Here is a 25,173-nt window from a genome sequence, read left to right as displayed (position 1 = left end):
ATGTTATCAATATTGAAAACAGTTATGCTGCTTAATATTTTTATTTAGCATGACCTTATAAAGTGATCAAAAGTGACAGTCGAGACATTTATAATGTTACAAAAGATTTGTATTTCAAATAAATGCTGTTCTCTTGAACTTTTTATTAATCAAGGAATCTTAAAATATTTCAGTTTCCACAAAATATGATAAGCAGTTTCATTAATTGTTTTCAAAACACATAATAATAAGGAGGACTGTTATTAATAACTGAGCACCAAATCAGCATAAAGTAAGAAATGGCTGCAAAAAATTCAGATTTGCAACACATGAATAAAATACATTTTAAAATATATTCAAATGAAAAAAACATTTATTTTAAAGTGTAATAATATTTCACACTATAACTGTTTTTACTGTATTTTTGATCAAATAAATGTAGCTTTGGTGAGCATAAGGGACTTCTTACAAAACATTTAAAAAAAAATAAAAAAAAATTCCAAACTGTTGACCGATAGTATATAGTCACTTTGTCCAGTTTACTGTAATGATTTGCCACAATGTGTGTCAAAATGATAATAATTAGCCATCATTGTGTGTGCGCACACAGTACACAGGTGTAACACCTTTAGTCATAATATTTTTTAGTCTAACGCCCTGTAGGGTACACTACTGTACACTTTACACTACAACACCCCCAGTATCTTCCCGGAAACCGTCTCGGATCAGCCCTGTGATACGGCGTGCGGCTCTGCCAAGCAGCCAGTGGCTAGTTTCGGTTGTGACGTGTGTCGCCAGTACCCGCCCATCATCCGCAGCCCGTCTTTGCGGCACAGGCGAATCCGTAACCTGGACAAACAGCAGCCAGACTTCAGTCCACAGATCCATCCATCATCGCTATGGGAATTATAGCGTTCTTCTTCCAAAACGAAGCGCTTATCCCCTACTACTTGAAACCCGTACACTCCGGGCAACAGACTATAAAAAGGCGTCAGTGGACGAAATTTGTGCACTGAGGGAATAACCCAGCAAAGGGACAATACCTCACAACAATGTGGGTGTCCTGTTGATGCGGAGATGCTGATGCTCCACCTATGAAGCCGAAAAGTAACAGATGTGGACCTGGGCATATTTAAACAAGAGTGATTCCATTGGAACAATGCCTGGGAAAATGTCTATGACTTGGTCGCTGATGGTAAGTCAGGGATACATTTGTTTTCGCATTATGCTTCTCTTGTCCTCTCGAATATTCTGGCTTTTGTTAGATTTAAAGGGACAGTAGATGTACTTGGTGTCGCACTTAGTGTATACTAGTGAGGATGGAGCCTAAAACAAAAGATGAAAACAGAATAATAAATCAGTTATTTTCCTTTTAGAAATGTTAATCGTTTCTGTGGCGCACCTAGGTTTAAGACACAGTTTAAGATGGATAAATAGAGTCTGGATGGCAAAGATTGTCATTGTAGCCTATTGTTTGAGGGACAGTTTTCTTTTTTTAACCTACATTAGTCAGTATTTAAAAATAAAATTGCTTAAAAAACAATTCTATCAAATGTGGAATTTTAAAGGTTAAATTAGGGACACTACTTGACCTATTTTAGGAGATGTTAAAATGGCAAGTATGCATTTTGTGCTTGAGTATACATCATTTTAAGAGCATTTAGATTTTTGTTTTTATAATGACTTAATTTACTTATATATCATTTTACACACGTTTGCTTTACTTAATATCCCTACCTAGTTATCATTTCAAATAGAGTCACTTAATATCCCTTTGTTTTGTTGATATTGGCTTAATATTATTTATTATTTTAAAGAGTTCTACATGATTTAACATCCCTATAGTAATGATTTTGGTGTCATTTGTTTAATATTGTATATTTTATATTTTATTGTATACCAGTTATCATTTTAAACACATTTGCTTGACTTGTGTCATTGTTTCATAGACAATGGCTTTATTGTTTTGAAGATACCCCAACATGACTTAATATGCCTAATGTATTGTAAACATTTACATGACTTAATATCCCCATGCAGTATGAAGTCAGTTGAGGTTAATTTGGTATATCACATCAGACTGGCTCATCCATTAGCAAGTCTTTATCAGGGGACCATTAAATCCCTTAATGCAGCTCAGTTTTCAAAAATTGGATTTAGTTGTTTGATACCAATGTGGGCCGATATAAATTATTAGCCTCACAACGCCGGAAGGATTAGCAGTTTTCTCTGTCAGTTTGAATCACCCATGCGCCCTTGAAAATTTGTTTATTGGCATTGACGCACATGATGCAATGTGTTTGGCAGGTGTCCTGACATTTGCAGGAATATTCCTCGCTCATTCATGCCTCCTGCAGACTCATTGGCTGTTGTCGATTATGAAATGGGCACGAATGCCTCCAGACAGGGAGTGTTTGTTTCTGCTCTGCAGTCTTCAGTTATGATGTGTCGGAGGTGTAACAGGTGCCCTTTTTGTCTAGCAGAGTCTGGCACATGGAGTCCCTATATCACAAATGTCCCTGTGTCTGTTCTTGTAGATTTACACCCTATGTTATCTTGTGAATCAACAAACGTTCACAAATCCTATCCCTGAAGTCCATCCATAGCCAAATTCACTGGTCCACATGGTGATCACAGATTACACTTTTACATTTAGTCTCCCCACGTATCTTTAGTATTTAGTTCATCATTGATTACTCAGTAATTATAAATAATTGTAAAGTTATGTAAAGTCTACACACACAGATTGCAAGCTCATGAAATCAGTGAAACTGCCAAGTCCATTTACTCACAGGTTACTCAGGAAACCCCATGAGTCATTCAGAATCATCCTAGATAGCTCATAGAGTCAACAATCAAGCATTGCAAGCTGTAAACTACTGCTTTTAAGCTTGTAAAGCTGGACATATGAAATTATATTCAGAAAAATCTTTTTTTTTTTTTTTTTTTTGAATTTATTGAACTTTTAGACAAAATCTAAAAATAAAAAAATATTTCCATGTATGTAATTTATGTTTTGTATCATATTTAATATATCAGGCTTTTATGCCTCATATAGTATGATATAATGAAAATATGGAGTCACACCTGAGGAGGAAAAAACACCTCAGTATTATTCAGACATCCAAACTGAGCAAAATTATGTAATAATTTGCTGCAGTTTCTTATATTTATATGGTCAAAAGTGAGATGAAATTCTGATCGCTTGTAATGTAAATCAGTGAGGTTTTGTTATAACTGTATAACAGACTACTAACAGAAAAATATCAGTTGTCATTCTATATCTCCCAATAATATGTCATATTAAGATGTCATATATATGATATTTAAATGCTTAGAGCTCAAGTTTTTATTGTGGGGGCAAAATATATAATGGAAAAAATCATGAAAGATTAAAAAGACATGCATTATTATGACAATTACACTAAAAGGAAAAAAAGTATGAACAATTAATCAAAGGGCAGGAGGCATGTATTAGATTGTGTATATTACAACAGGTTTTTATGCATAGTTTAATTCAGAGGCCTTAGAATTTCACATATCAAATATGATACAGTAGGCCTTATGGTTAATATCAGTTTTCTGATAAGCAAAAGAGAAGACTAAGTCTTACTCTTAAGTGAGTTTAAAAAGCCTTTATGGGCAATAATATGTATGATTTAGCACTTATTCTTTTGTATATGAGTGCCTCATATTTATATGAGAGATATTCTGGTGTCTTTTAAAGTGGCACTTTGACAGTCACAGCTCTAAAAGGATTCGTTTTGAATTGGTGCCAGTACTCCATATTTTTCCAGAGTTGAGACATTACGCAGACATGGACCGAGAATGTGAATACGCTCTCACGTAATAAGTCATTAGTCATCTATATATAAGCTTTCATAAAATGCCCAAGAATGTATATTAGGTTTCATACAAGTGCCCTTTTAATGCAGACACTGTTTTTGGCAGGGATGAGAAGGTGGAGTTACTGTCTTACTGTTTTGTACATCATGTCTTGTGGTTATCGAAAGCAAGAGTGCGTGAAAAAGTGTTCCTCTTATCTTATGTTGAACGTTCCTCTTTCCAGAGCCCATTGAAAGAAAACTTGTGAACTTGTGTGGCAACAGGGTACTCATTCTTTGCCTTAGTAGCACACTCAGCGAACAGACATTGTCCTGTCATCAGTGAAGTTGTCCCCCTCGCTGGCCTACTTCAGACCCTCGTCTGTTAGCTCACTGCTGGCCCTCTTCTAGAGCTAAGGCCGCTGGGAAAGCACAGCTTTGTCTAATCGCTATTCATGTTCAGTCTGTCCTCCTGAAACAATCCCCATCACCTCACGAAGAGCAACACGTGTATCCGAGCCCAAGCGGTCTGGCATCGTCCTGCGGTTCCCAGCGATGTCAGTATGTGTTGGCTGGAGAATATTAATGTCATGTTTGTTTTGATTCAGCCCTCCCCGTATTAGCAAGGAAATTAGTCTTCTGCACTTTTATACTTCTTCTGTGCGGTCTGTTGTTGAGGAACTGTAATAAAACTCCAGGGGATTCATGATCAGCAGTTAATAGAACTTTGTGTTTAGAAACTGATGATGCAGCGAGGCCCTTGTGTGCTGGATATTCACGCTTTCCAGCATCATATTTTTTGGTGACGACTTTTGTACTGAGCCCAAGATGCCTGTCGTGGCCAAAGCCCTATTTAGGTGCGGAATTAAAATGTGGGCTAGCATCATAAAGAATATTAGGTGCAGTTCACATGCTGTGCAGTCAGCTTTGCTGGATGTGCCGGATGAAAGAGGGGGACCGTTATGATCGGAATTTGGCTTTCAATGGGGCACGCTCAAGCTGAAGTAACTTAAGAGCGGCTGTGTTTACAGGCTTCTTGTCATTAAAAGTTATTTTGAAGGTCACCGGGCTGCGAGAGTGCTGTCAACACATTCCAGGGTTCAGTGTTGTTAAAGTGTTTTTGCATGGATGATTTGTTGCAGACTGTGTAAATGTTATGCAGACTTTACAATGTCAGTGTTTTAGAGAGGAAATATGACTTGCTTGCATTTCTGCTAACATAGCAGACTGAGGATAACATGCATGTTGATCCAGTACCACTGCATTTTGATGTCACAATATAAAGTTCTTGAGGTTATCTGGACATTATATTATGACATCAATAAGATTTTTCAAAATGCTCATTACCTATAAGGTATAGTTAATTGTTAGGGTGATTTTTCCCTTTTTTTCGATACAATAAGTCAATCAGATCTTTCTTATAAGCCCGATGGACAATTGTTTTTTGCAAACTGTTGTTTATATCCTGGCTCTCCAAAGATTTATAATGGTAGTGAACAGGGGGCATGTTTTGAAGCCAAAATAAATGCATCCATCCATCATAAAAAATAATCCATACGGCTCCAGGGGGTTAATAAAGGCCTTCTGAAACGAAGCAATGGATTTTTGTAAGAAATATCCATATATAAAACTTTATAAAGTGAAGTAACTAGCTTCCAGTAGACGGACATACGCATTGATTTGCGGTGGAAGAGTGAACTCTGACCCAACGCATGACAAACACAGAAGCGCAGAGAATAGAGAGAAACAAAACACTGGTCACGAATTAGAATTCTAAAATGAGAAATGTTGGAGGATGTCAATATAAGAGAAGAGGAGCTTCAGTTTGTTTCCCTGCCCTATTTGTTTAAATCTCGAGAAGCGTCTAAGCTTACGATACTCCAACATCCTGCGTCATACATCGTGTGAAGGGTTAATCATTTGGCGCAAGTCGACTTGCGCAGTATGTGTACGGTTTTCTAGCAGAAGCTAGTTATTTTAGATTACAAAGTTTTAAATATGGATATTTTTCTTACAAAAACCCATCGCCTCGCTTCAGAAGGCCTTTATTAACTCCCTGGAGCCGTATGGATTATATTTATGGTGAATGATGCATTTTTTGGGCTTCAAAACAGGCCCCCCGTTCACTACCATTATAAATCTTTGGAGAGCAAGGATATTTTTAAATATATCTCCAATTGTGTTCATCTGAAAGAAGAAAGTCATATACACCTAGGATGGCTTGAGTGTGAGTAAATCATGGGATAATTTTCATTTTTGGGTGAACTATCCCTTTAAGGCGTGATGACATTGAAAAAAGGAGAACAAATACATTCCCTTTTAATGAAGCATTTCGAAAATCTTCCCCTATCACAAGTGAATTGAAAGGAGTTTATCACTGGACCAAAGAAAAATGCATGAAGCCGAAAGTATACTTCGGCCATTGCATGAATTGAATGGGTCTTTACAAATGGTGTAGCCAAATATAGAGTCTTATTTATTTATTTACTTACTTACTTATTTACTTAGTGCCTTATTTCATTAGGACCATATGAGGTACAGTGGAGATGATGAACAATTTTAAATATTGTTTTCTTTGTGTCATTTCAAAGAAAACAGTTTGCACACTCTTCACTTTTAGTGATGCTACCAAACTACGCAATCAGATCTGCCTCCATCCAATCAACAACTGATGGACAGAACCAAGTTTCCGCTCTACATTTTTTCCGATAATCCGTTTCACTCAGACTTCGCTAGCTTCCGTTTCATCACAACTTTAAATGACTGTTAGATCATTTTCTTAAAGGGTTAGTTCACCCAAATATGAAAAATATGTCATTAATTACTCACCCTCATGTCGTTCCACACCCCGTAAGACTCTTGTTCATCTTCGAAACACAAATTATTTATCATTATTCTGTATTGTCAACTCTTTTTATAATACAAACCGATGACACAGTGGTCATTCAGGCTAATTAGACATTATTGTGTGTTTTGATTGTTTGTATTGTCATTGCATAACAGTCTTCTTCTTGTTCTTTCATTGTTGTTAGCTTCTGCTGGTCGGTGACGTCTTAACCCACACACTGACCCCCAGCCCGACCACAGAGAAGCCTTTGTCTCCTCGACACTACCACCACATCGACCCCGCCACTGGTAACAAGCTGGTGTGCGACAAGTGTCCGGCGGGCACCTACGTATCCTCCCACTGCACAGAGGCCAGCGTACGGGAATGCAGCCCCTGCCCAGACGGCACCTTCACCCGGGGTGAGAACGGTGTTCAGCAGTGTCACCGCTGTCAGAGACGCTGTCAAGCCCCTTTTGTCGAGAAAACTCCCTGCACGTCTACCACCGATCGGTTGTGCATGTGTCCGCCAGGTAGCTTCTCCCAGGGTGGAAAGTGTCAGCGCCACTCATTATGTCCAGTGGGGTGGGGTGTCCGAAAGCGAGGAAGTGAAACAGAGGATGTGCGCTGCCGGCAATGTCCGCATGGCACCTTCTCAGACGTGGCATCAGATGCTCTGAGGTGCAAAGCACACACAGATTGCCCGTCTTTGGGCTTAATGCTGCTGATTAAAGGCACCGAGGAGAAAGATAGTGTGTGTGGCCCAACTCCAGCGAGTTCAGCCTATGTCCTACTTGGAGAGGCTTCCGTTTCCACGGTTTCCAGCACTGAGTCAGCATATAGAGGTGAGAGTGAAAAAGCTCAATGTAGAGCTATTCCTTACTGATTAGAGTGTGTCTAGATAGATAGATAGAAAGATAGATAGTGGTTTGTTGTACAAGTGCTTTAATGCACTGGTTCTGTTGTTACTAACAGCTTCCTCTGTTCAACATGATTGCTCAACCACTTCATTAACCTCCCTAAATTGGTGTTTAAATACAGCAGTGGTTGTATGCGATATATGGTGTCCACCTCAGCAAGGTTTCTTTAGATGACTCTTTTTAGACCTGTATGTACTGAAACAGTAGTAGTATTGACCCCCCTAATTTGTCTTTTATTTTCATAAGAGAGCAATTTCTGATTTCTCAGTTGGCGTTGACTTTAGTTTTTTGGGTCAGATCTGAGCAGTTAAGATGAGAAATCCATGTGAGATTATGTTGGCTGAGCAGCACAGCTCCACTTTGCTATATACACATGCCAGCTTGATGCTGGATTAAAGTTTTAGATTCTCTCCCTTCTGTTTTGTTGTCTAGGTTAAGCTCATCTTTACATCTGTATTTAATTCTCTCTCTCTCTCTGTTTTCGTCTGCTATTAAATGACCTACTCTGCACACAGCAAGTACTGCTGTTTTACCAGCTGCAGAGATTCAGGATGTAGCCGAGCCGATCCTCAGTAGCACAGAGGCGGCCCTCAGCTTTGAAGACATTCCCACAACCACAGCTTCCTCCAAGACTAGTGATGAGGATGGAGGACTCTTAATCGCTGCAACTCAGGACCTTGCTAAATCACAACATAAGATCTCCTTATCACAAGACCCCCAACAGGCTGTGGAGACTCTGTCTGAGGGCAAGGCCCAAGGTTTGGGTTATCGGCCTATCCGCAGGGGTTCGCCAAGGCCTAGCACGCACAAGCACTTTGACATCAATGAGCACCTGCCTTGGATGATAGTCCTGCTGCTTCTGCTGGTGCTGATAGTGATCGTGGTATGCAGCGTAAAGCGCAGTTCACGGGTGCTGAAGAAGGGTCCGAGACAGGATCCCAGCAGCATTATGGAGAAAGCCATCCACAAGAAGCCTAGGTCTCCAGCACAGACCAAGGAGAGGTGGATCTACTACTCAAATGGACAGGGTGAGTTAAAACCGCACAGTGCAAAGGTCTGTTCACACCAAGTCTGGTGTGACTAAACAACACAAAAGCATAAGTTAAAGGGACATGGTGATGGGAGGAAAAATTATATTTCAATACTTTTATGTTGGAAATATTTTTTCTTCAATCTCATTTTTTTTTCCATCACCATGTCCTTTTAGGGCCTCTGTCTGATAAGTCTGATTTCCTTTTTTATATATATAATTTTTACTTCTTTTGTTGTTGTAATTTTGATACTTTTTTTATGTAATTTCTCATTTTTCTCATTTATCACCATTTTGGTCAAAATGTATGATCAAAAATGTCATGAAAATACCTGATTAAATTGGCCAGTCCAAACAATTAAAAAATCAACTTCAACTCCAATTTAAAAAAAAAAAAAATTGTATTGCCAAAGTACATTATTTCAGACTAGTTGTGAATAAGTTCGTAGAGATTTTGTATTCAAATCTAAAAATATCCACATAGTGTGAATAGCACTTTAACTGTACACTAAAATTATTTAATCAAATGTGAAATGTGTATTTTTTCTATGTTAAAATACTTTCTCCTATCCCAGGTAATCTATAAGTAAATCATTCATAGGTTGATTTTCCCAGAAAAGTGTAAACACTGTGGTGGTTTCCAAACATTGTTCTGTTTGTTTGAGAATCCTGACCAGCCAAGCATAGCAACAAAGATTCAACCAATGGCATGATTTTGAGGCATTGCTGCCTGATTGGCTGATCAATGGCAGTTAGGGGGAGTGTCCTCAAACTTGTGCAGGCTTTACACACTTCATCTTTAACTAGAACTAGTTTGTTAAATGCTATTTATAGATTTCTGAAATAGTGTAAATGGCTTTATGCTTTGGCAGATGCCAGACACTCACACTTTGCAATATGAAAAGTGGCACAATGAAATTCCAATGCACTAGAGCATCTGTGGATCTATCAACACAACAGTGCTGTTTATCCCATTTATTCTGCTTTAGAAAACACAATATTGTATTGGGAACTTCAACAGTTACACAAACAACGCCAATGTCAAGATCACCTCTCTCGTTTTCTGTCAGTCACACGATCATATAGAACCTGATCTCCTTCTGTTTCTCGTTCTGCTCCTTGGATAGCCTTTGCTTTACTTCTCTGGGGTTTCTCTTTTATTATTCATTTCACACTCTGTGCCCCATAACCTGGTTGTTACTATGCATCAGAGGCTGCTAGGTTAGTCAGGACTGTTGTGATGAGCAGCGGTTTATATTGGCCTCAGATATCCGTCTGTGTGTGTATGACTGTTCTTCAACCGCAAACAGTTGGAACCAGATTATTCCAGTTCTTTGTGGTTTAGCGCTATGAGTTTATCAGTGGTCTTGCCCTTGTGGGAGATGAGAAGAGGGACTAACTTATGTGTCATGGGAGGTGTCTGAATTCAGGGTATATTCTGCTGGGGACTCATGGTTGAGCAAACCCCTAACCATAAGTATTGGGTATGTAACTCATACTGTACGTAACTCGTTCCACACATTTGTGCTACAGACGTGATTGGTACCTTAAAGGGATAGTTCACCCTTAAATGAAAATGTTGTCATCACTTACTCTGCCTCAAGTTGTTCCAAAACTGTATGAGTTTCTTTCTTCTGCTGTACACACACAAAAGATATTTTAAAGAATGTTGGTAATCAAACAGTTGACGGTAGCCATTGTCTTCCAAAGTGGGGAAAAAATACCATTGAAAGCAATGGCTACAGTCAACTGTCTGGTTACCAGCATTCTTTAAAATATCTTCTTTTTTGTTCAACAGAAGAAAAAAACTCTTACAGGTTTGGAACAACATGAGGGTGAGTCAATTTTTGGGTGAACTATCCCTTTAAATTGTGTGATTTGCTGAGGAGAGGTGTGCTATTACTTTTTAAAGCATTCACACTTACAATTTATGATCAAATGAACAATACAATGAGTAAAAAAAAAAATTTTAGACTCAAATTAAAAAAAATATAGGGAATGGAATATCATATAAATTTAGGCCAGTAAGAGAAAAAATGTCCATTGTCTATTTTCAATAGTGTAGTGATGTATAATGCACAGCTCACAGAGAAATCACTTTCAAACCAAGCAATTTTTTGTTGGTCAAAACAGAGAATTCACCTGACCTACTAAACCTGATGCAAAATGTGAATGGGGAAATCTTTTGCCATCGTGCGAAATTCCCAATTATGTGGATTCCTATTGAAATGTTTGAATTTCGCCCATAAAAATTTGCCAAACAATGATAAATGTGTCCACACCTTAACACCCTAACAACAGAATTTTTTTTCTTGGACTCCAAACAATTACTATTATTTAGCAAAATAAAACACTATTTTCGTTTAAGTGGATTAAAGGTGCAATATGTAAGAATTTTGCAGTAAAATATCCAAAAACCACTAGGCCAGTGTTATATTTTGTTCACATTGAGTACTTACAACATCCCAAATGTTTGCAACTATTTGTAAATCGTGAGAAAATTGCATTTTTAACGAAGGCTCCGGGACGTGTGAGGAGTCACCTGTCAATTGCGTCATACCCACGTTACCCTCGGTTTCCGGTTTTATTTTGTAGAAACCATGGAAACACCAAAGACGCTTTAATACATTACATGTTTTAATAGACAAGGGAACAACTGTTTTGATATATTTATAGACAGACAACTAATTATTGTTATCTAGCTCAACACGTTTAGTCTTATTGTTTAAATCTAATTTTCTTGATTTTTTGCGAGTACCATGCTTTTCCATGGCTCAGAGAAAAACACTATTTTGTGAAGTAGCTAACATAACATAATCAGATGCAGCTTCATTTTTAGTAACAGTAATACAGCATTTTCTCCATCATACAATACGTTTTAAAATGAATTGCATGCCATTTATCAACACAAACCATCCAGCATTTAATATGATATTGTAAAATCGATCTAGCTTACTGCAGTGTGCAACAGTGTCTCACGGCAGCCACCGAGCGAACGCACAGAGTAACGTTATAACATTTTCAACACACTCAGATGTATCTAATATGATAAACAGAGCTGCGTTACCTCATACTCATGACCGGAAAAGCGGAAGCGGCACCGGCGACTGTGTCATAATAAAAATTCTGCTGCTCGTGAGGCGTGTGTTGCGCAATTGCTTCAGCGGCCTCGATTAGTTTCCACAACACTCGGTCCTGCTCTGCTTCATACTACAATAATGTTAATAATCGCATCCATGAACATGATTTCTTCCCGAGTCCTATCCCAATTCTTTTCCACCGGCTGTTGAGGTGGAGACCACATGTCCCAAGATTCCGCGCTCAAACTTGGCGTCATCAAGCTACGCCTTTGTTTTTAATAGGCCTCTAGTGACCTCTAGCGGACAGAAAATATTACATATTGCACCTTTAAGAATACTTTTATGATATTCAAAAAGTTAATTGGCCTTGAAAATATTGGATATCAAGAAAAGGGAAAAACAATGAAATGCTCACGAGTATAAAATGTAAAAAAAAAAAAAAGTTAAACACTTCCACCAGGTACAAAAAACAAAACAAAACATTTGCGCTATTTTTACTGTGGTGTTTTTCTCCCTTGCACTCCTAAACGTGAACAATTTCATTGTTTATTGACTTCTGCAAGGCAAAGAATTTATTACACTCTGAACTGAGTTAAACTGAGATAGTAGAGCCTCCTCGAATCATGTTAGAAAGCACAGGTAACCTTTACACAGCCGGTTGCCTCTACAAACACAACACAAAACATTTCCCTAATGCATTCAAGGTGTGTAATTGGGCGGCCTGAAGTGCATGTGTGTCCGTTTACTACATTAGTGAAATAATGGCCATAAAGGGCCGCATGGGAAACATATATAAAGATGAAGGAGTGATCGTACAAATAATGAATTCTTTCATTGGAGGTATAACAAAGCACGCATAGTGGAGATCAAAGACGTAGAACCACCCGCATGTACGCCCCATATAACAACCTCTGCAATAGGTGTTATCTATAAAAGCCCACTGCCCAGAATCAGGGTGGGCTGGGGGTTTTATAAGAGACGATTAGGAACTTCATGGGTGAGCTCAACTCTGCCAGCATTTTGTGTAAGAGTCAGGGAAACTCGGCGGAAGCTAGGATCCCCTTGCAAGTGAGCCTCCCCTGGTCTTCATCATTGTTTTGATGGGGAAGTGGTAATTACTGCGGCTGGTATCGTGTATGAGGTGTCAGGGATTTATGGGATGGCTGCGTTGCCGTGAGACATTCCGGCAAAGCCACCACGGTGACTCGCTACAAGGGGGAAGTCCTGACTCCCTTTGAGGATTCCTTTGTTTCCCAGCCAACCTAGACCTGTTGCAGCCGGTTTGCCACCTCATTTGATTACTTATATGAAGACGTTAAGGCTTTGTTCTATTGTAAATGGCTGTGGCTGATAAGCTATTGTCTGTGCACATGCAAATGATCCATAACGTGTTTCCACACTTTCACATAATGCCTTTTGTATTTACAGCTGTTATGATGCACAATAGGTGGACGATCACAAGTGGTCAGCCGTTTACACCTGGTAGTGACATGTGTCTCAAATACGTCTCCTGTAAGCAAAAAAGGGTGATTTTGTGACTACATGCATCATTCACTGCCAGTGTTACTGCATGTAGTTTTTTTCAAATATCATTGCATGCAGATAGACAAATAACATTGAATTAAATGTGAAATTCTGAAGGAGAACGACCAAAATAATAGTTTTGTTTTATTTACTTAGAAAAGCTTTGAAAAATCATTTTTTTTAACTGTTTGTAGCTGCTGACTGAAGCACATACAAGCCTTGAAATCTTTGTAAACGCGCTGTACATTCAGATAGTGGAGGCCGTGGCACGTGTTTTCCCAGCATTCCATAAAAGTTGCCTGCGGGACTAGGGCAACCAAGTCCATCACGCAGTACAGTCATATAGACATGGGAAAGCATCACGCAACCTATCGACTTTGGCCTAGACTCACACAGAGCCTGTCCGTCCTTTAGCACTCTGTCATGCCGTAGCGACCTCTGGAAACGACAGGCGAGAGGATGGGCAGCCCGCAGGCCTTGGCATTTTTAGATCCGCAGTACAGTCTGTGGCACGCTAACCCCCAGAGAGCTCCAGTGAATTTGCTACAGATGGATCCCAAATAAGACAGATCTGGCTTACAGATAGATGCGTTAATACCTTCCAGCAGCAGTTGTCCCCCACAGTCATCCTGTTACGCTGAACTCAGTCACGTTCAGTAGAGACAAATTCAACATGGATTACATTGATCTGTGTTGTTTTATGTTGGGTTCTCTTCACGGAAGTTTACATGGTTTATAATTTGCTCTTTGACAATAGAGTTTTTCAGAAAATGTAGAATACGGTTATTGATAAATTTGATATATTGATATATTTTGGTGTTATTATTTTGTCTTATTTGGCATTTTTCATACTTTATGGTTTTTTTCATGTAACAGGCTTTTGGGTGTTTTTTTCACTTTTTTCACTGATTTTACATAATTATTATTAAGCGGGGTGATACAATGTGATACAACTAGATTTGTACATTTTCTGAAGAAAACCAGAGTGCTTGCTTGTCATGAAAATCTCCTTAGCTTAGAACGTATTGTATTCTGATCCGTAGCATTGTTAGTTTAATATCATTGATATTGCTCATGTTCCTTCTTCATTGTGAATCAGTGGGATTTTCCCACAAAATGTGAGGGACATTTTTTTTTTTTTTTTTTTTGACAAATCAAATATTTTATCACTTAAATATATTGATGATACATCATTCATGTCTATAGCACAAATAGTGCTGGATGTGTTACAGTACATGCTGATGTTTAATACTTCAGAGAACATTCAGATTCCTAACCCTAAGTATAAGCAATAGCTAACACCACTAATAAGTATCAAGTGAAAATATGCCTCATATATGCATATAGTGTAAGTTAAAACATTTAGATTGCGCTCGCAGTTCTCTGGGGTTCACTTTTAGAAGGATCCCCTAGGACGCTACTGTTTGTCACACTACACCAAGTATATAAACACAGGCATCCATCTAGGTCAATTCTATGACCTTATCCATGGGACAGCATGTCCCACAGAAGCCTGTAACTCTAGAGTGCTGCCCTTCTGCGCTGTATGATGCCATTCGCTCACTGTGTCTGTCTCTGTGTCTGTCTACTCTACACTATAGTGTGCCAACAGCACATCATGCTAACTGTATTACATTTCCAAGACACATGAATGATTTTAGATACATACAGCCGATACAAAATTCAGTGCAAACACTACTGTTCAAAAGTTTGGAGTTGGTTTTTGAACAAATGTCTCTTATTGTTAACTAAGGCTGTATTTATTTGTTTAAAAATACAGTAATATTCTGAATTATTATTACACTAAACTCTTTTATATTTAATTTTATTTTATTTTAAAAAGTTTAGTCCTGTGATGCAAAGCTGAATTTTCAGCATCATTACTCCAGTCTTTAGTGTCACATGATCCTTCAGAAATCATTCTAATATGCTGATTTGCTGCATTTCTTATTTTTATCATTGTTGAAAACAGTTGTGCTGTTTTTTGTGGAAACCATGATCAGGGTTGCCAGGTTTTCACAACAAAACCCACCCAATTGCTACCGAAAACTAGACCAATCGCATTCCAATGCCTCGGTAAAAATCGTGTTCCGGGGGGTAAAATCTGTGTTTTTGGTGGGGTTCCTCTGGTAAAATCATGTTATTTGGGGTCGCTTCAACCCACGGACATGAAAAACAACCCGCAGCAACAAAGTTAAAGTAGCCCAATTCCACTAAAAACCGCAGACTTGGCAACACTGACCATGATATTTTTTTTTTCAGGATTCGTTGATAAATAGAAAGTAAAAAAAAACAAACAAATTTATTTAAAACAGAAATCTTTTGTAACATTGCAAAAATGTCATTACTGTCATTTCCTTTTATCAATTTAATGCAACCTTGCTGAATAAAAGTATTATTTTCTTCACGCATACATACTGCCCCCATACTTTTGAACTGTACTGTATATCAATATATGGCATGCTGCACTGTAATATATCAGTACAGCTTGTCAAAGGTAATATCTTGGTAATGTTGTACTGTACTGGTCTACAGGGTTCAAACTACAGTTTACAGTAGATAAACAAATGATTGACCTTTTCTCTCATTCTTTAGGTGTTGACATCTTGAAGCTGGTGGCAGCACAGATTGGCAGTCAGTGGATTGACCTGTACAAGTCTCTGGCCAGTGCTACCGAGCGAGAGGTGGCCGCCTTTTCCAACGGCTACTCGGCAGATCACGAGAGGGCATACGCTGCTCTGCAGCACTGGACCATACGTGACAGCGACGCCAACCTGGCTAAGCTGATCAATGCCCTTCACCGCCAACGCCGCATTGACGTGGTGGACAAGATACGCAGTGTCATGGAAGACAATCCTCAGGTGAGCAACTTTAGGGTTTCTGTTGACAATGAAGGGTGATTTTTCAGTTACAGACATCATTGTAGACATGAACTTTTTGCAGTCAGCCATGATTACAGGATGAAGTGAGCCATTTTCAGCTGGTCATGTGACCTCAACTTGGCGGCACCCATGAAGCAACACGCTTCACGTAGAATAAAACAGCTTTTATTAGGCTACTGATACAACTGGACTCATTTTCTTATGTAAGATAAGATTAATTATTTTATTAATATTTGTATTGTTTTATTGAATATTTTTATATAAAATATATTATTATAGAAATATATATTTTTTCATGTAATAAATGTTTATTAAATGGTTTACATTTTATAGTAGAAATGTTTGTATATTAGAACATCTGTCTTATCATGGTCAAACCGCAAGCTGCTGTATTTGTCAGGCCACAATAATGGATCAAGTTGTCATGTGTATATATTTTTACATAACACACACACCCAGGTCTAATAACACTCTATTTGGATAATACGTGTGCAGAAGGGTAAACAAACCACATGAGTGCCTCATGACTCCTGGCTGCATCCAATTGAGCTGCATTACTAATGACAAAGGCCTGACAGGCTACCGGAGATGGAGGATCAGTCATCAACTTTCATTTTAGAGTTTCAAGCCTTTCCTGTGTGCAGATTTGATAAAAGCCACTTTATTTACTTTGTCCTTGTCTCAAGGTCACTGTAGATGGTGAAGTTAAGGCTTTTGGACAAATTTTGATGCCACTGATATAACCAGGATAAACTGAGATAAAACTCTCAAAGCCTGTCAACGCCACCTCATAATCACCTAATTGCCAGTGCGGGTGTTGACTTTCACTGAACTTACGTCTGTAAAGGTAGAGCAAAATCATCTCTCTGCAGAGAACATCCTGTTCACGGTTTTAAAGCAGTTCTCCATTCATTCACGCCACTCATCCTCATGTTTTTTTCAATGAGTTTAAAGGAGTAGTTCACCCTTAAATTAGAATTTAAAATTATCTTTGAATCATTTAATATTATAAAACTATGAAAATTTGTATTTTGAGGAATAATTTGAGAAAAGTCTCAGTATTTTTTTTGTTATTGTTGTTGTTCATATAATTGAAGTCAATGGTAACCAAAACAGTTTGGTTACTAACATTCTTCAAAATATCTTCTTTTATGTTCCACAAAAGAAAGAAAGTCACACAGGTTTGAAAAAAACATGAGGGTGAGTAAATGCTGATGGGGCTTTTATTTTTGGGGTGGACTATTTCTTTAAGAGATGTGAACTTCGGAACATGAAAGAAAAAAAGTGAAAGTAACATGACGTCTGTCTCATACTCGTAATTTGTGCTCTGCATTTCACCCATCCAAGTGTACACATACACCCGGAGCAGTGGGCAGACATTTTTTGCTGCGGCGCCTGGGGAGCGATTGGGGGGTTAGGTGCCTTGCTCAAGAGCACCTCAGTTGTGGGCAATGAGTGGAAGAGAGCGCCCCACCTACATTTCCTGCCGGTACTGAGACTCAAACCTGCGACCTTCGGGTTACAAGTCCGACTCTCTAACCATTAGGCCACAACTTTCCCCAACGTGAGAATTACATGGGCCTGGTGAGGGCATTTTCTGTTTCTCTGAGAAAAAACATTATGCTTACAAGATCTGATATTGAATTAGCAATGCTGAATGAAAATGGTAAAGCAATGGGGGTAAAACTTCATTATTAGAAAGAGCTGCATTAATCAAAGCCACATGTTTCCAGATCAAATCACTTGTGTCCCATACTCCAGTGCCACAGCACGCATAACCTCCCGTCAGGTTGAATGAATTGCACATGGTAAGAAAGAGGCAGACGTTAGTATCAGATTAAATGTGTTGAGGAAATTTAATCAAATGTTTAGTCTCTTGTACTTTTTAATTTCATATTCATTCTGATTTTCTCTGGGATTCTTGTGTTAATAGTTTTTTTACTGCCAAGAAATTGAGAGACATGTGTTTTTATGAGTTACAAAGGATACAAAGTCATACCACTTGGACTCAACATGCAAGTAAACCTTTAGATAAGGGCCCTCAGAGGATAAACACACCCAGTGCTCCACTTGTCGTGGACGCCAGCCAAACAGAACTTTTAGACGCCGTCTGAAAGCCGTCACCAGCACTGTCTGTCCTGTGCTACTATTTTTATACAGGTTTTCCAAGCCATAAAGAAGGAACAAAAAATTATTTAACAAAAAATATTTCGAAATGATTTTTTAAATGTATAATGTTAAAAGTTCCACTACCCAGCTTTCTATAGTCAGATGAGGACCATGCGCTTTGTGCTGTAGGTGGTCTTGTTGAGTCTGGAGCAGTGTTAGCTGCGGCTAATAAGATCAGTGTGGGAATGACACACTTTCCACATCTGTGGCTTGTGTCCTGGTGGGTGATGGCACAGCATTCTTGGCGGCTCCCATGTTGTGGTTTCAGACATTTGCCAAACGCTTTTGGATGTGAATAGAGAAGGTATTTGGGTATACGCCCATCCTTCTTCCTGCGACACGCAACTTGTCTGAACAGTAGATTGTGTGGTTAGAATAATGCATTTGTTGGTTTCGTTGACACTAGACCTTAGATATGGAAACTGAGCAGCTTCTGGTTTGTGTCAGTTCTAATACAAACAAAATGGGTTCTGCAATAAGATAATGCTGATATGTGTACTGTTTAAAAGTTTGGGATCAGTAATATTTCCTTAAATAGAATTATACATTTCATCCAACAAGGATGGATTAAATTGATCAAATACTGTATGACTTTTACATCATTACAAAATCTGTTTCAAATAAATGCTGTTCTTTTGAACTTTCTATTCATCAAAGAATCCTGAAAAAAGTATCCATTTTATTTTTTATTTTTATATATTTTTTTTTACTATTTTACAAGTATACATCATGATAATGCTTGTTGATTTTCGCATTACAGTAATGAGAATTTTGTAAGGAAAATTAAATTAATTGTTGAAAAGAAATCTTAAAGGGATAGTTCACCCAAAAATGAAATTTATCCCATGATTTACTCACCCTCAAGCCATCCTAGGTGTGTATGACAATCTTCTTTCAGACGAACACAATCGGAGATATATTTAAAAAATATCCTTAGTCCTCCAAAGTTTATAATGATTGTGAATGGCGGTCCTGATTTTGAAGCCCAACAAATGCATCCATCCATCATAAAAATAATCCATATGACTCCAGTGGGTTAATAAAGGCTTTCTGAAGAGTAGCAATGGGTTAAATATCCATATTTAAAACTTTATAAACTAAAATAACTAGCTTCCAGTAGACGGCCGTACGCATACTGCGCAAGTTGACTTGCACCACGAGTAATCCCGACGTGATGTGGGAGTATCGTAAGCTTAGACGCCACTCGCGGTTTAAACAAATACGGCTGTGCAACAAACTCAAGCTCCTCTTTTCTTATATCAAAATCCTCTGACATTTCTCTTTAAAATTTCTCATTTTAGACTTCTAATTTATGACCGATGTTTTGTTTTGCTCTATCCTCTGTGCTTCTGTGTACATCATGGTGTCATGTGTCGGGTCAGAGGTTACTCTTCTGCCGCAAATCGATGTGTACGGCCGTCTGCCTGGAAGCTAGTTATTATAGTTAATAAAGTTTTAAATATGGATATTTTTCTTTAAAAAAAAACAAAACATTGCTTTGCTTCAGACGGCCTTTATTTAACCCCCTGGAGCCGTACGGATTATTTTTATGATGAATGGATGCACTTTTTTGGGGCTTCAAAAGCACTACTATTATAAAGCTTGGAAGAGCCAGGATGTTTTTAAATATAACTCTGATTGTGTCCATCTGAAAGAAGATAGTCATACACAGCTAGGATGGCTTGAGGGTGGGTAAATCATGGGATAATTTTCATTTTGAACAATCCCTTTTTTTACTTTTATGGGGGCATGAAGCTTTTGCAGTTAGATATAGATGGGCAAACATTTGCCAGCAATGCACATAAGAGAGACACATCTCTAATTGCCAGTCATTCCACTTTCCCTTGTAAAAAGTGGCTATTTTTGTATCTTGCATGTGCTGCGGCACACTTACTTCCTTCCTTTCAACATGAATACATGACTTCAGGGACAGGGTGGAGCAGTCTTATCTGTCAGCTTAGTTCTTACTGTTTCAAGAAATATTTCACCCACTTTTAAAATTCAGCCAATTATTTATTCACCCTCATGTTGTTCCAAGATAAAAGTATCAAAAAAAGTGGTCCATACAACTTATGTGCCATAGTACAAGATTTCTCAAAGAAGAAAAATTCATCACTGTGATTCGTCACAATCACATTTATGTATTGTATTTAACTAATTTACCAGAAAAACTCTCAACTATTTGATATTCTTTTGCAATAGCATGAACAATATCAGACAGGGAAATGTCAGTGGTCTGTAATGCTGCATTACTCATACATTAACTTGCTTGACCCATTGTGTTGCCATTGTACTGGTTTATTAGTAGTGTCTTAGAGTTCAGAGCTGTTTTCCTCTATGTGGGGTGACTAATGAATGACTAAATGTGATCTCTCAGCGTGCCGCTCGAGTAATGGTCTGCTTTTCTACGTGCCATTGATTATTCACTGCTGATTCCAAGGGAAACTTTCCCGGAAATGGAGTGGTTTCCATCTGTCTTATAATTTGGATCTGCTACTTCTGAAGTTTGAATACCTGCCCAGTCTATTATATGCTTCCCAGAATAGCTTGTCAGGATTTCCCAACCTGGAAATCACCACAGCTTTCTTAGGGGTCTATTTGATTATGATTTCAGCTGCTACATTACAATCAAATGATTTTATAGATAAACCTGTTTTAAATGAAAGATTTAGGAAATTTTAGAATTTCTATGAAATATTAAACAGAAAGATATTGCATTTTTAGTAATGTTATTGTAATGCATTGAATTTATTATTATATTATATATTTTTATTTTATTATGTATCATTAATGATTTTTTTTACCATGAATATAGACTTTGATGCAGATAGATGGATGGATGGATGTACTGAGCATTTTTGTGGATAAGCTCAATATTCATAATTTGCTACAATGGTGTCCACATTGGTCAACTAAAGAACAATACTAGACTGTGGTAATAAAATCCGGATTGTACCGACTTGCTGTGAACTCATTCTAAGAAATGCACCATTAATGTTCTGAGACATTGGCATAACAAGTACGATTTGTATACAAGGGGTTTTGTGAATGTAACACAGGCCATGTGCTCTGTGGGCAGTGAATTTCTGTCTGTACTGGATCTTTTTCATCTGTCCTTCCCTGACGCAAAGGGCAGCAGGGACAGGACTCATGTGGGTGGTCCAGGGCTGCAAAGGCCGAACCCTTTGTGCTGACCCGGCCATGGGCACATAGTGATACACTTGTAGTGCCCACACATTAATACAGTCATCGCTGTCTATCAGCAAAACCCCTCATTCTTCTAAATCCATTACTCACATAATAGTTGTTCCAAGAAATCTTTGTTTGTCCTGACAGGATACACTTGTGGGTACAGCATGGAAAAGAATCTCTAAACAAATATGTGTGTGCCAGAATGATTTTCTCATCACTGTCATTAACATGTACTCTGACACCTCTTTTGCCGTAGGTTGACCTGAACAAGCTAATGACGGCTGTGAATGTAAGCCATTGTCTGAGCCCCAGCCATAAGCCTTTAGAGTCGCCCGGTGTGTTGGTGGAGCAGTCCCCCATGGAGCGCACCAAGGGGTTCTTTACTGACGAATCGGAGCCGCTGCTGCGCTGTGACTCCACTTCCAGCAAGGACTCTGCCCTCAGCCGGACAGGCTCTTTTATAACCAAAGGTAAGCGCACATGGATAAACAGGAAAACAGCTAGAAAAACACACTAATAATAGTAATAAAATCTATAATAATACATAAAAATGTATATTAATATAATATGAAGTATTATTTCTCATAATTTAACAGTTTAAATTAAAATATAATACAATTGAAATAAAATGTCATTTAGTATTTAAGTTCCCAGAATTCCTCAAAGATATAAATAGTTTTCCTCAAATACTTCAGTGTTTGATGATCTTTACTGTGATGAAAAGTAATTTCTTATAGTTTGTACACTGCCCGGCAAAAAAAAAAAAAAAAAAAAAAAGTCGCTAATAATCACTGCAATAATGATCCAAACATATGTGCCTATTTAAATCCAAACAGCAACTTTTTTTTTTTGCCGGGCAGTGTATATATGGTCTCCTCCTGGAAGCTTTATGTTTCTGCATCATATGTTCAAAAAATGTTTCAAATATGCAAACAATTTAAATTATACTATTTTTTTTTTTTATTGATAGGCTATGACACTTCTATTATATATTAAATGTTTTGCAATTTTATTTTATATTAGTATATATTTTGAAATTAATAATAAATAATAAATTAATTAATTGAATATTATTTAAATAATATATATAATCAAAAAGATCTAAAACAAATACGATAATATATATACATAATTTATTGTTTTTTTTTTTTTTTAGATATTTCCTTATGATAATGATTTTATAGATTTATATAGATATTATTTTCTCTCTCTTTCTCTCTCTCTCTCTTTTTTTCCTTTTCTTTTCTTTTTTTTTCTTCTTGTAGTTTACCTATTTAAATTAGTGTTAGTAATTAAGTGTCCTAAATTCAGGAAAAGGTTTAACAGGTTAAACAGGTTTCCCCAAACATGTTTGCGACTAATGTAGTGAAAGGTACTGTAGTAATTTCTTATAGTATATATTGCCCCCTTGTGGATGCTTTATGTTCAACCATATATTGCATTAAATATTTTGCACTTTTCTTTTAGTAATCGGTCATAAAGAATATAATAAGTCCTAAAGTATTTGTTCTGTTAATGGCAACTCTCCATTCTTCTGTCCCTCAGAGAAAAAGGACACTGTGCTGCGACAGGTGCGTCTGGACCCCTGTGACCTGCAGCCCATCTTCGATGATATGCTGCACATTCTCAACCCTGAGGAGCTCCATGTCATTGAGGAGATCCCAATGGCGGAGGACAAGCTGGACCGCTTGTTTGAGATTGCCGGGGTGAAGAGTCAAGAAGCAAGCCAGACGCTACTTGACTCAGTCTATAGTCATCTGCCTGACCTCCTTTAGACCTTCACAACATCTTACTATTGTCAGCTACAGAAGCAAAGTGACGAACACACAAATGTGCACTCACTCCATTCCATTGTGACCTTCAGTCATGTGCACGCAATTTTAAAACCTCTGGAATGCTCAGACGGGAGTTCATCTGCACATCAAAAGCCGCTCCTTGCGCTAGCATTCATGTAGCGTGGATGAAGCGTTCTCTGGATACAGCTGGTGTCAATGCTATAAGCTCTCTAAAATACAGCATATTCTTGCACACACCTCAGCATGATGTCTAACTCAAAAGCTATGTGATGTAAATTATAAACCAGTTTTGTAAATTGTTAAATCAACCATTTAGTCCTTTGACTTTATTATTATTATTTTTTTTATTGCTACTTTTCTAATTAACACATCCTAATCAGCAAGGTATTTTTGTTCCTTTTTTGTTTTGTTTTGTTTTAATGTTCACAAGTATTACCACTGTAGCTTGTTTAGATAATTTGTTGTAATTTTATTTGTGTTTTATGTGATTTCAAGGGCATTGAAAATCATTCCTTCTGGTTATGATACAAATCATGACCGTGGATAATGTGCATTCACTATACAACTCTTAAAATAAACTCCCTTCCCATGTGCTTTTCCAATAAAAGAGGACAAAAACAAGTATGATTGCTAAGTAATTTCACGCAGGCTAGAGTACCACCAAAAAAATCAGTTTCACACCATTTAGATGTAGCATTTTAGTATCCATACTGCAGATGATGATGTGATACAGAGAGAATGTCTCTGTTAAACTCTGTTAAATCAAGTCACTCTGGTGCTAGATGTAAACTATGGGATAGAGGTTGATTTTATCCTAATAACAGGGTGTTTATGGTCATTTGACCGCTGAACTTAAAAAAATAAAATGAAGGTTAAGACAAAATAGCAGTTCGTTAATCTCCTGGATCTTAGGAAGAGTGTCGGATGAGCTGTTTGGAAACAAACGAGGAAAAAAAATCATGGAGCGGAAAGCTAATATGTATTCTGATGGCTGTTTTAAAGTGTAACACATGTAACCAAGACATTTATTATTATTGTTAATTATCATGTAACCTGAGAAATCAACAGATTAAAGTTTTTTGTCATAATTTGTGGTTGTTTTCATGTGGTGTTCTTATTAATAGTTCATTGTTCATTTTCGCTCTGTCCATGCACTCAGTTTTGAGTGACATAAAAATGGCAACATATCAGTTCACAATCATTTAGTGGCTCATGACCTAGTAAGATATAATCTTGAAGTTTGTGAAGATGTGAACTTTGATGTAAGCCTAAGCATTCTCCCCCAGAGCAATTTTCAGGAATTTGTATGGGGATCCCATATCAACGGGAAGGAGGAAATCTGTCAGGTTTATAATGATGACTGACAGGTGCGGTGCATGTTGCTAATATATGATACACATGGAAGTGTCTTTCCTCATTCTTAGTTATTTTGGTTTTAAAAGACAATTTGCATAATTTCCACTTGCTTTTCTCAGGTTATGTTCGGGGGGGAATTCCAGGGGCCAAATATCATGTTATTTGGGTTCGCTTCAACCCGCAGACATGAAAAACAACCCGCGGCAACAGTGTAAAAGTAGCCCAATGACTTGGCAACACTGCTCCAGAGGTAAACAATCCAGACCAGGGGCCTTACCCTTATTCGTTGACTGTTTACACTTCGTGAATAGCATAGGAGACTGACATGGAAAAGAAGAAATTGTTCAAAATCATTATTTTGGTTTGTTTTTGCACACAAAAAGTATTCTTGTTGCTTCATAACATTAAGGTTGAACCTAGTCACATGGACTATTTTAACAATGTCTTTACAACCTTTCTGGGCCCTGAAAGTGGTAATAACGTTACAGCCTATCGGAGGTCAGAAAGCTCTTGGATTTCATCAAAAATATCTTAATTTGTGTTCCGAAGATAAACGAAGGTCTTACGGGTTTTGAACGACATGACAGAATTTTCATT

At 37.8% G+C, this 25,173-nt stretch overlaps 1 protein-coding gene across 1 annotated transcript; it reads left to right on the top strand.

Annotated features, from left to right (window-relative positions):
- The first annotated feature begins 777 nt into the window (after window positions 1-777).
- tnfrsf21 (tumor necrosis factor receptor superfamily, member 21) lies at window positions 778-24,308 on the top strand. Its single transcript, XM_051875487.1, has 6 exons — window positions 778-1,174; window positions 6,836-7,472; window positions 8,063-8,575; window positions 15,777-16,042; window positions 21,681-21,894; window positions 22,970-24,308. The coding sequence occupies exons 1-6, from the start codon at window positions 1,094-1,096 to the stop codon at window positions 23,197-23,199; spliced, it is 1,941 nt and encodes a 646-aa protein (XP_051731447.1). The 5' UTR covers window positions 778-1,093; the 3' UTR covers window positions 23,200-24,308.
- Window positions 24,309-25,173: the final 865 nt, after the last annotated feature.

Source organism: Ctenopharyngodon idella, chromosome 20 (assembly GCF_019924925.1).
Source record: "Ctenopharyngodon idella isolate HZGC_01 chromosome 20, HZGC01, whole genome shotgun sequence".
NCBI lineage: Eukaryota > Metazoa > Chordata > Actinopteri > Cypriniformes > Xenocyprididae > Ctenopharyngodon > Ctenopharyngodon idella.
This window is presented reverse-complemented; position numbering and strand designations above follow the sequence as displayed.

Coding starts and splice junctions, on each gene's coding strand:
- tnfrsf21 (XM_051875487.1), top strand. CDS start 1,094: ATGTGGACCTGGGCATATTTAAACAAGAGTGATTCCATTGGAACAATG. Junction 7,473..8,062: donor CACTGAGTCAGCATATAGAG/GTGAGAGTGAAA, acceptor CTCTGCACACAG/CAAGTACTGCTGTTTTACCA. Junction 8,576..15,776: donor CTACTACTCAAATGGACAGG/GTGAGTTAAAAC, acceptor CTCATTCTTTAG/GTGTTGACATCTTGAAGCTG.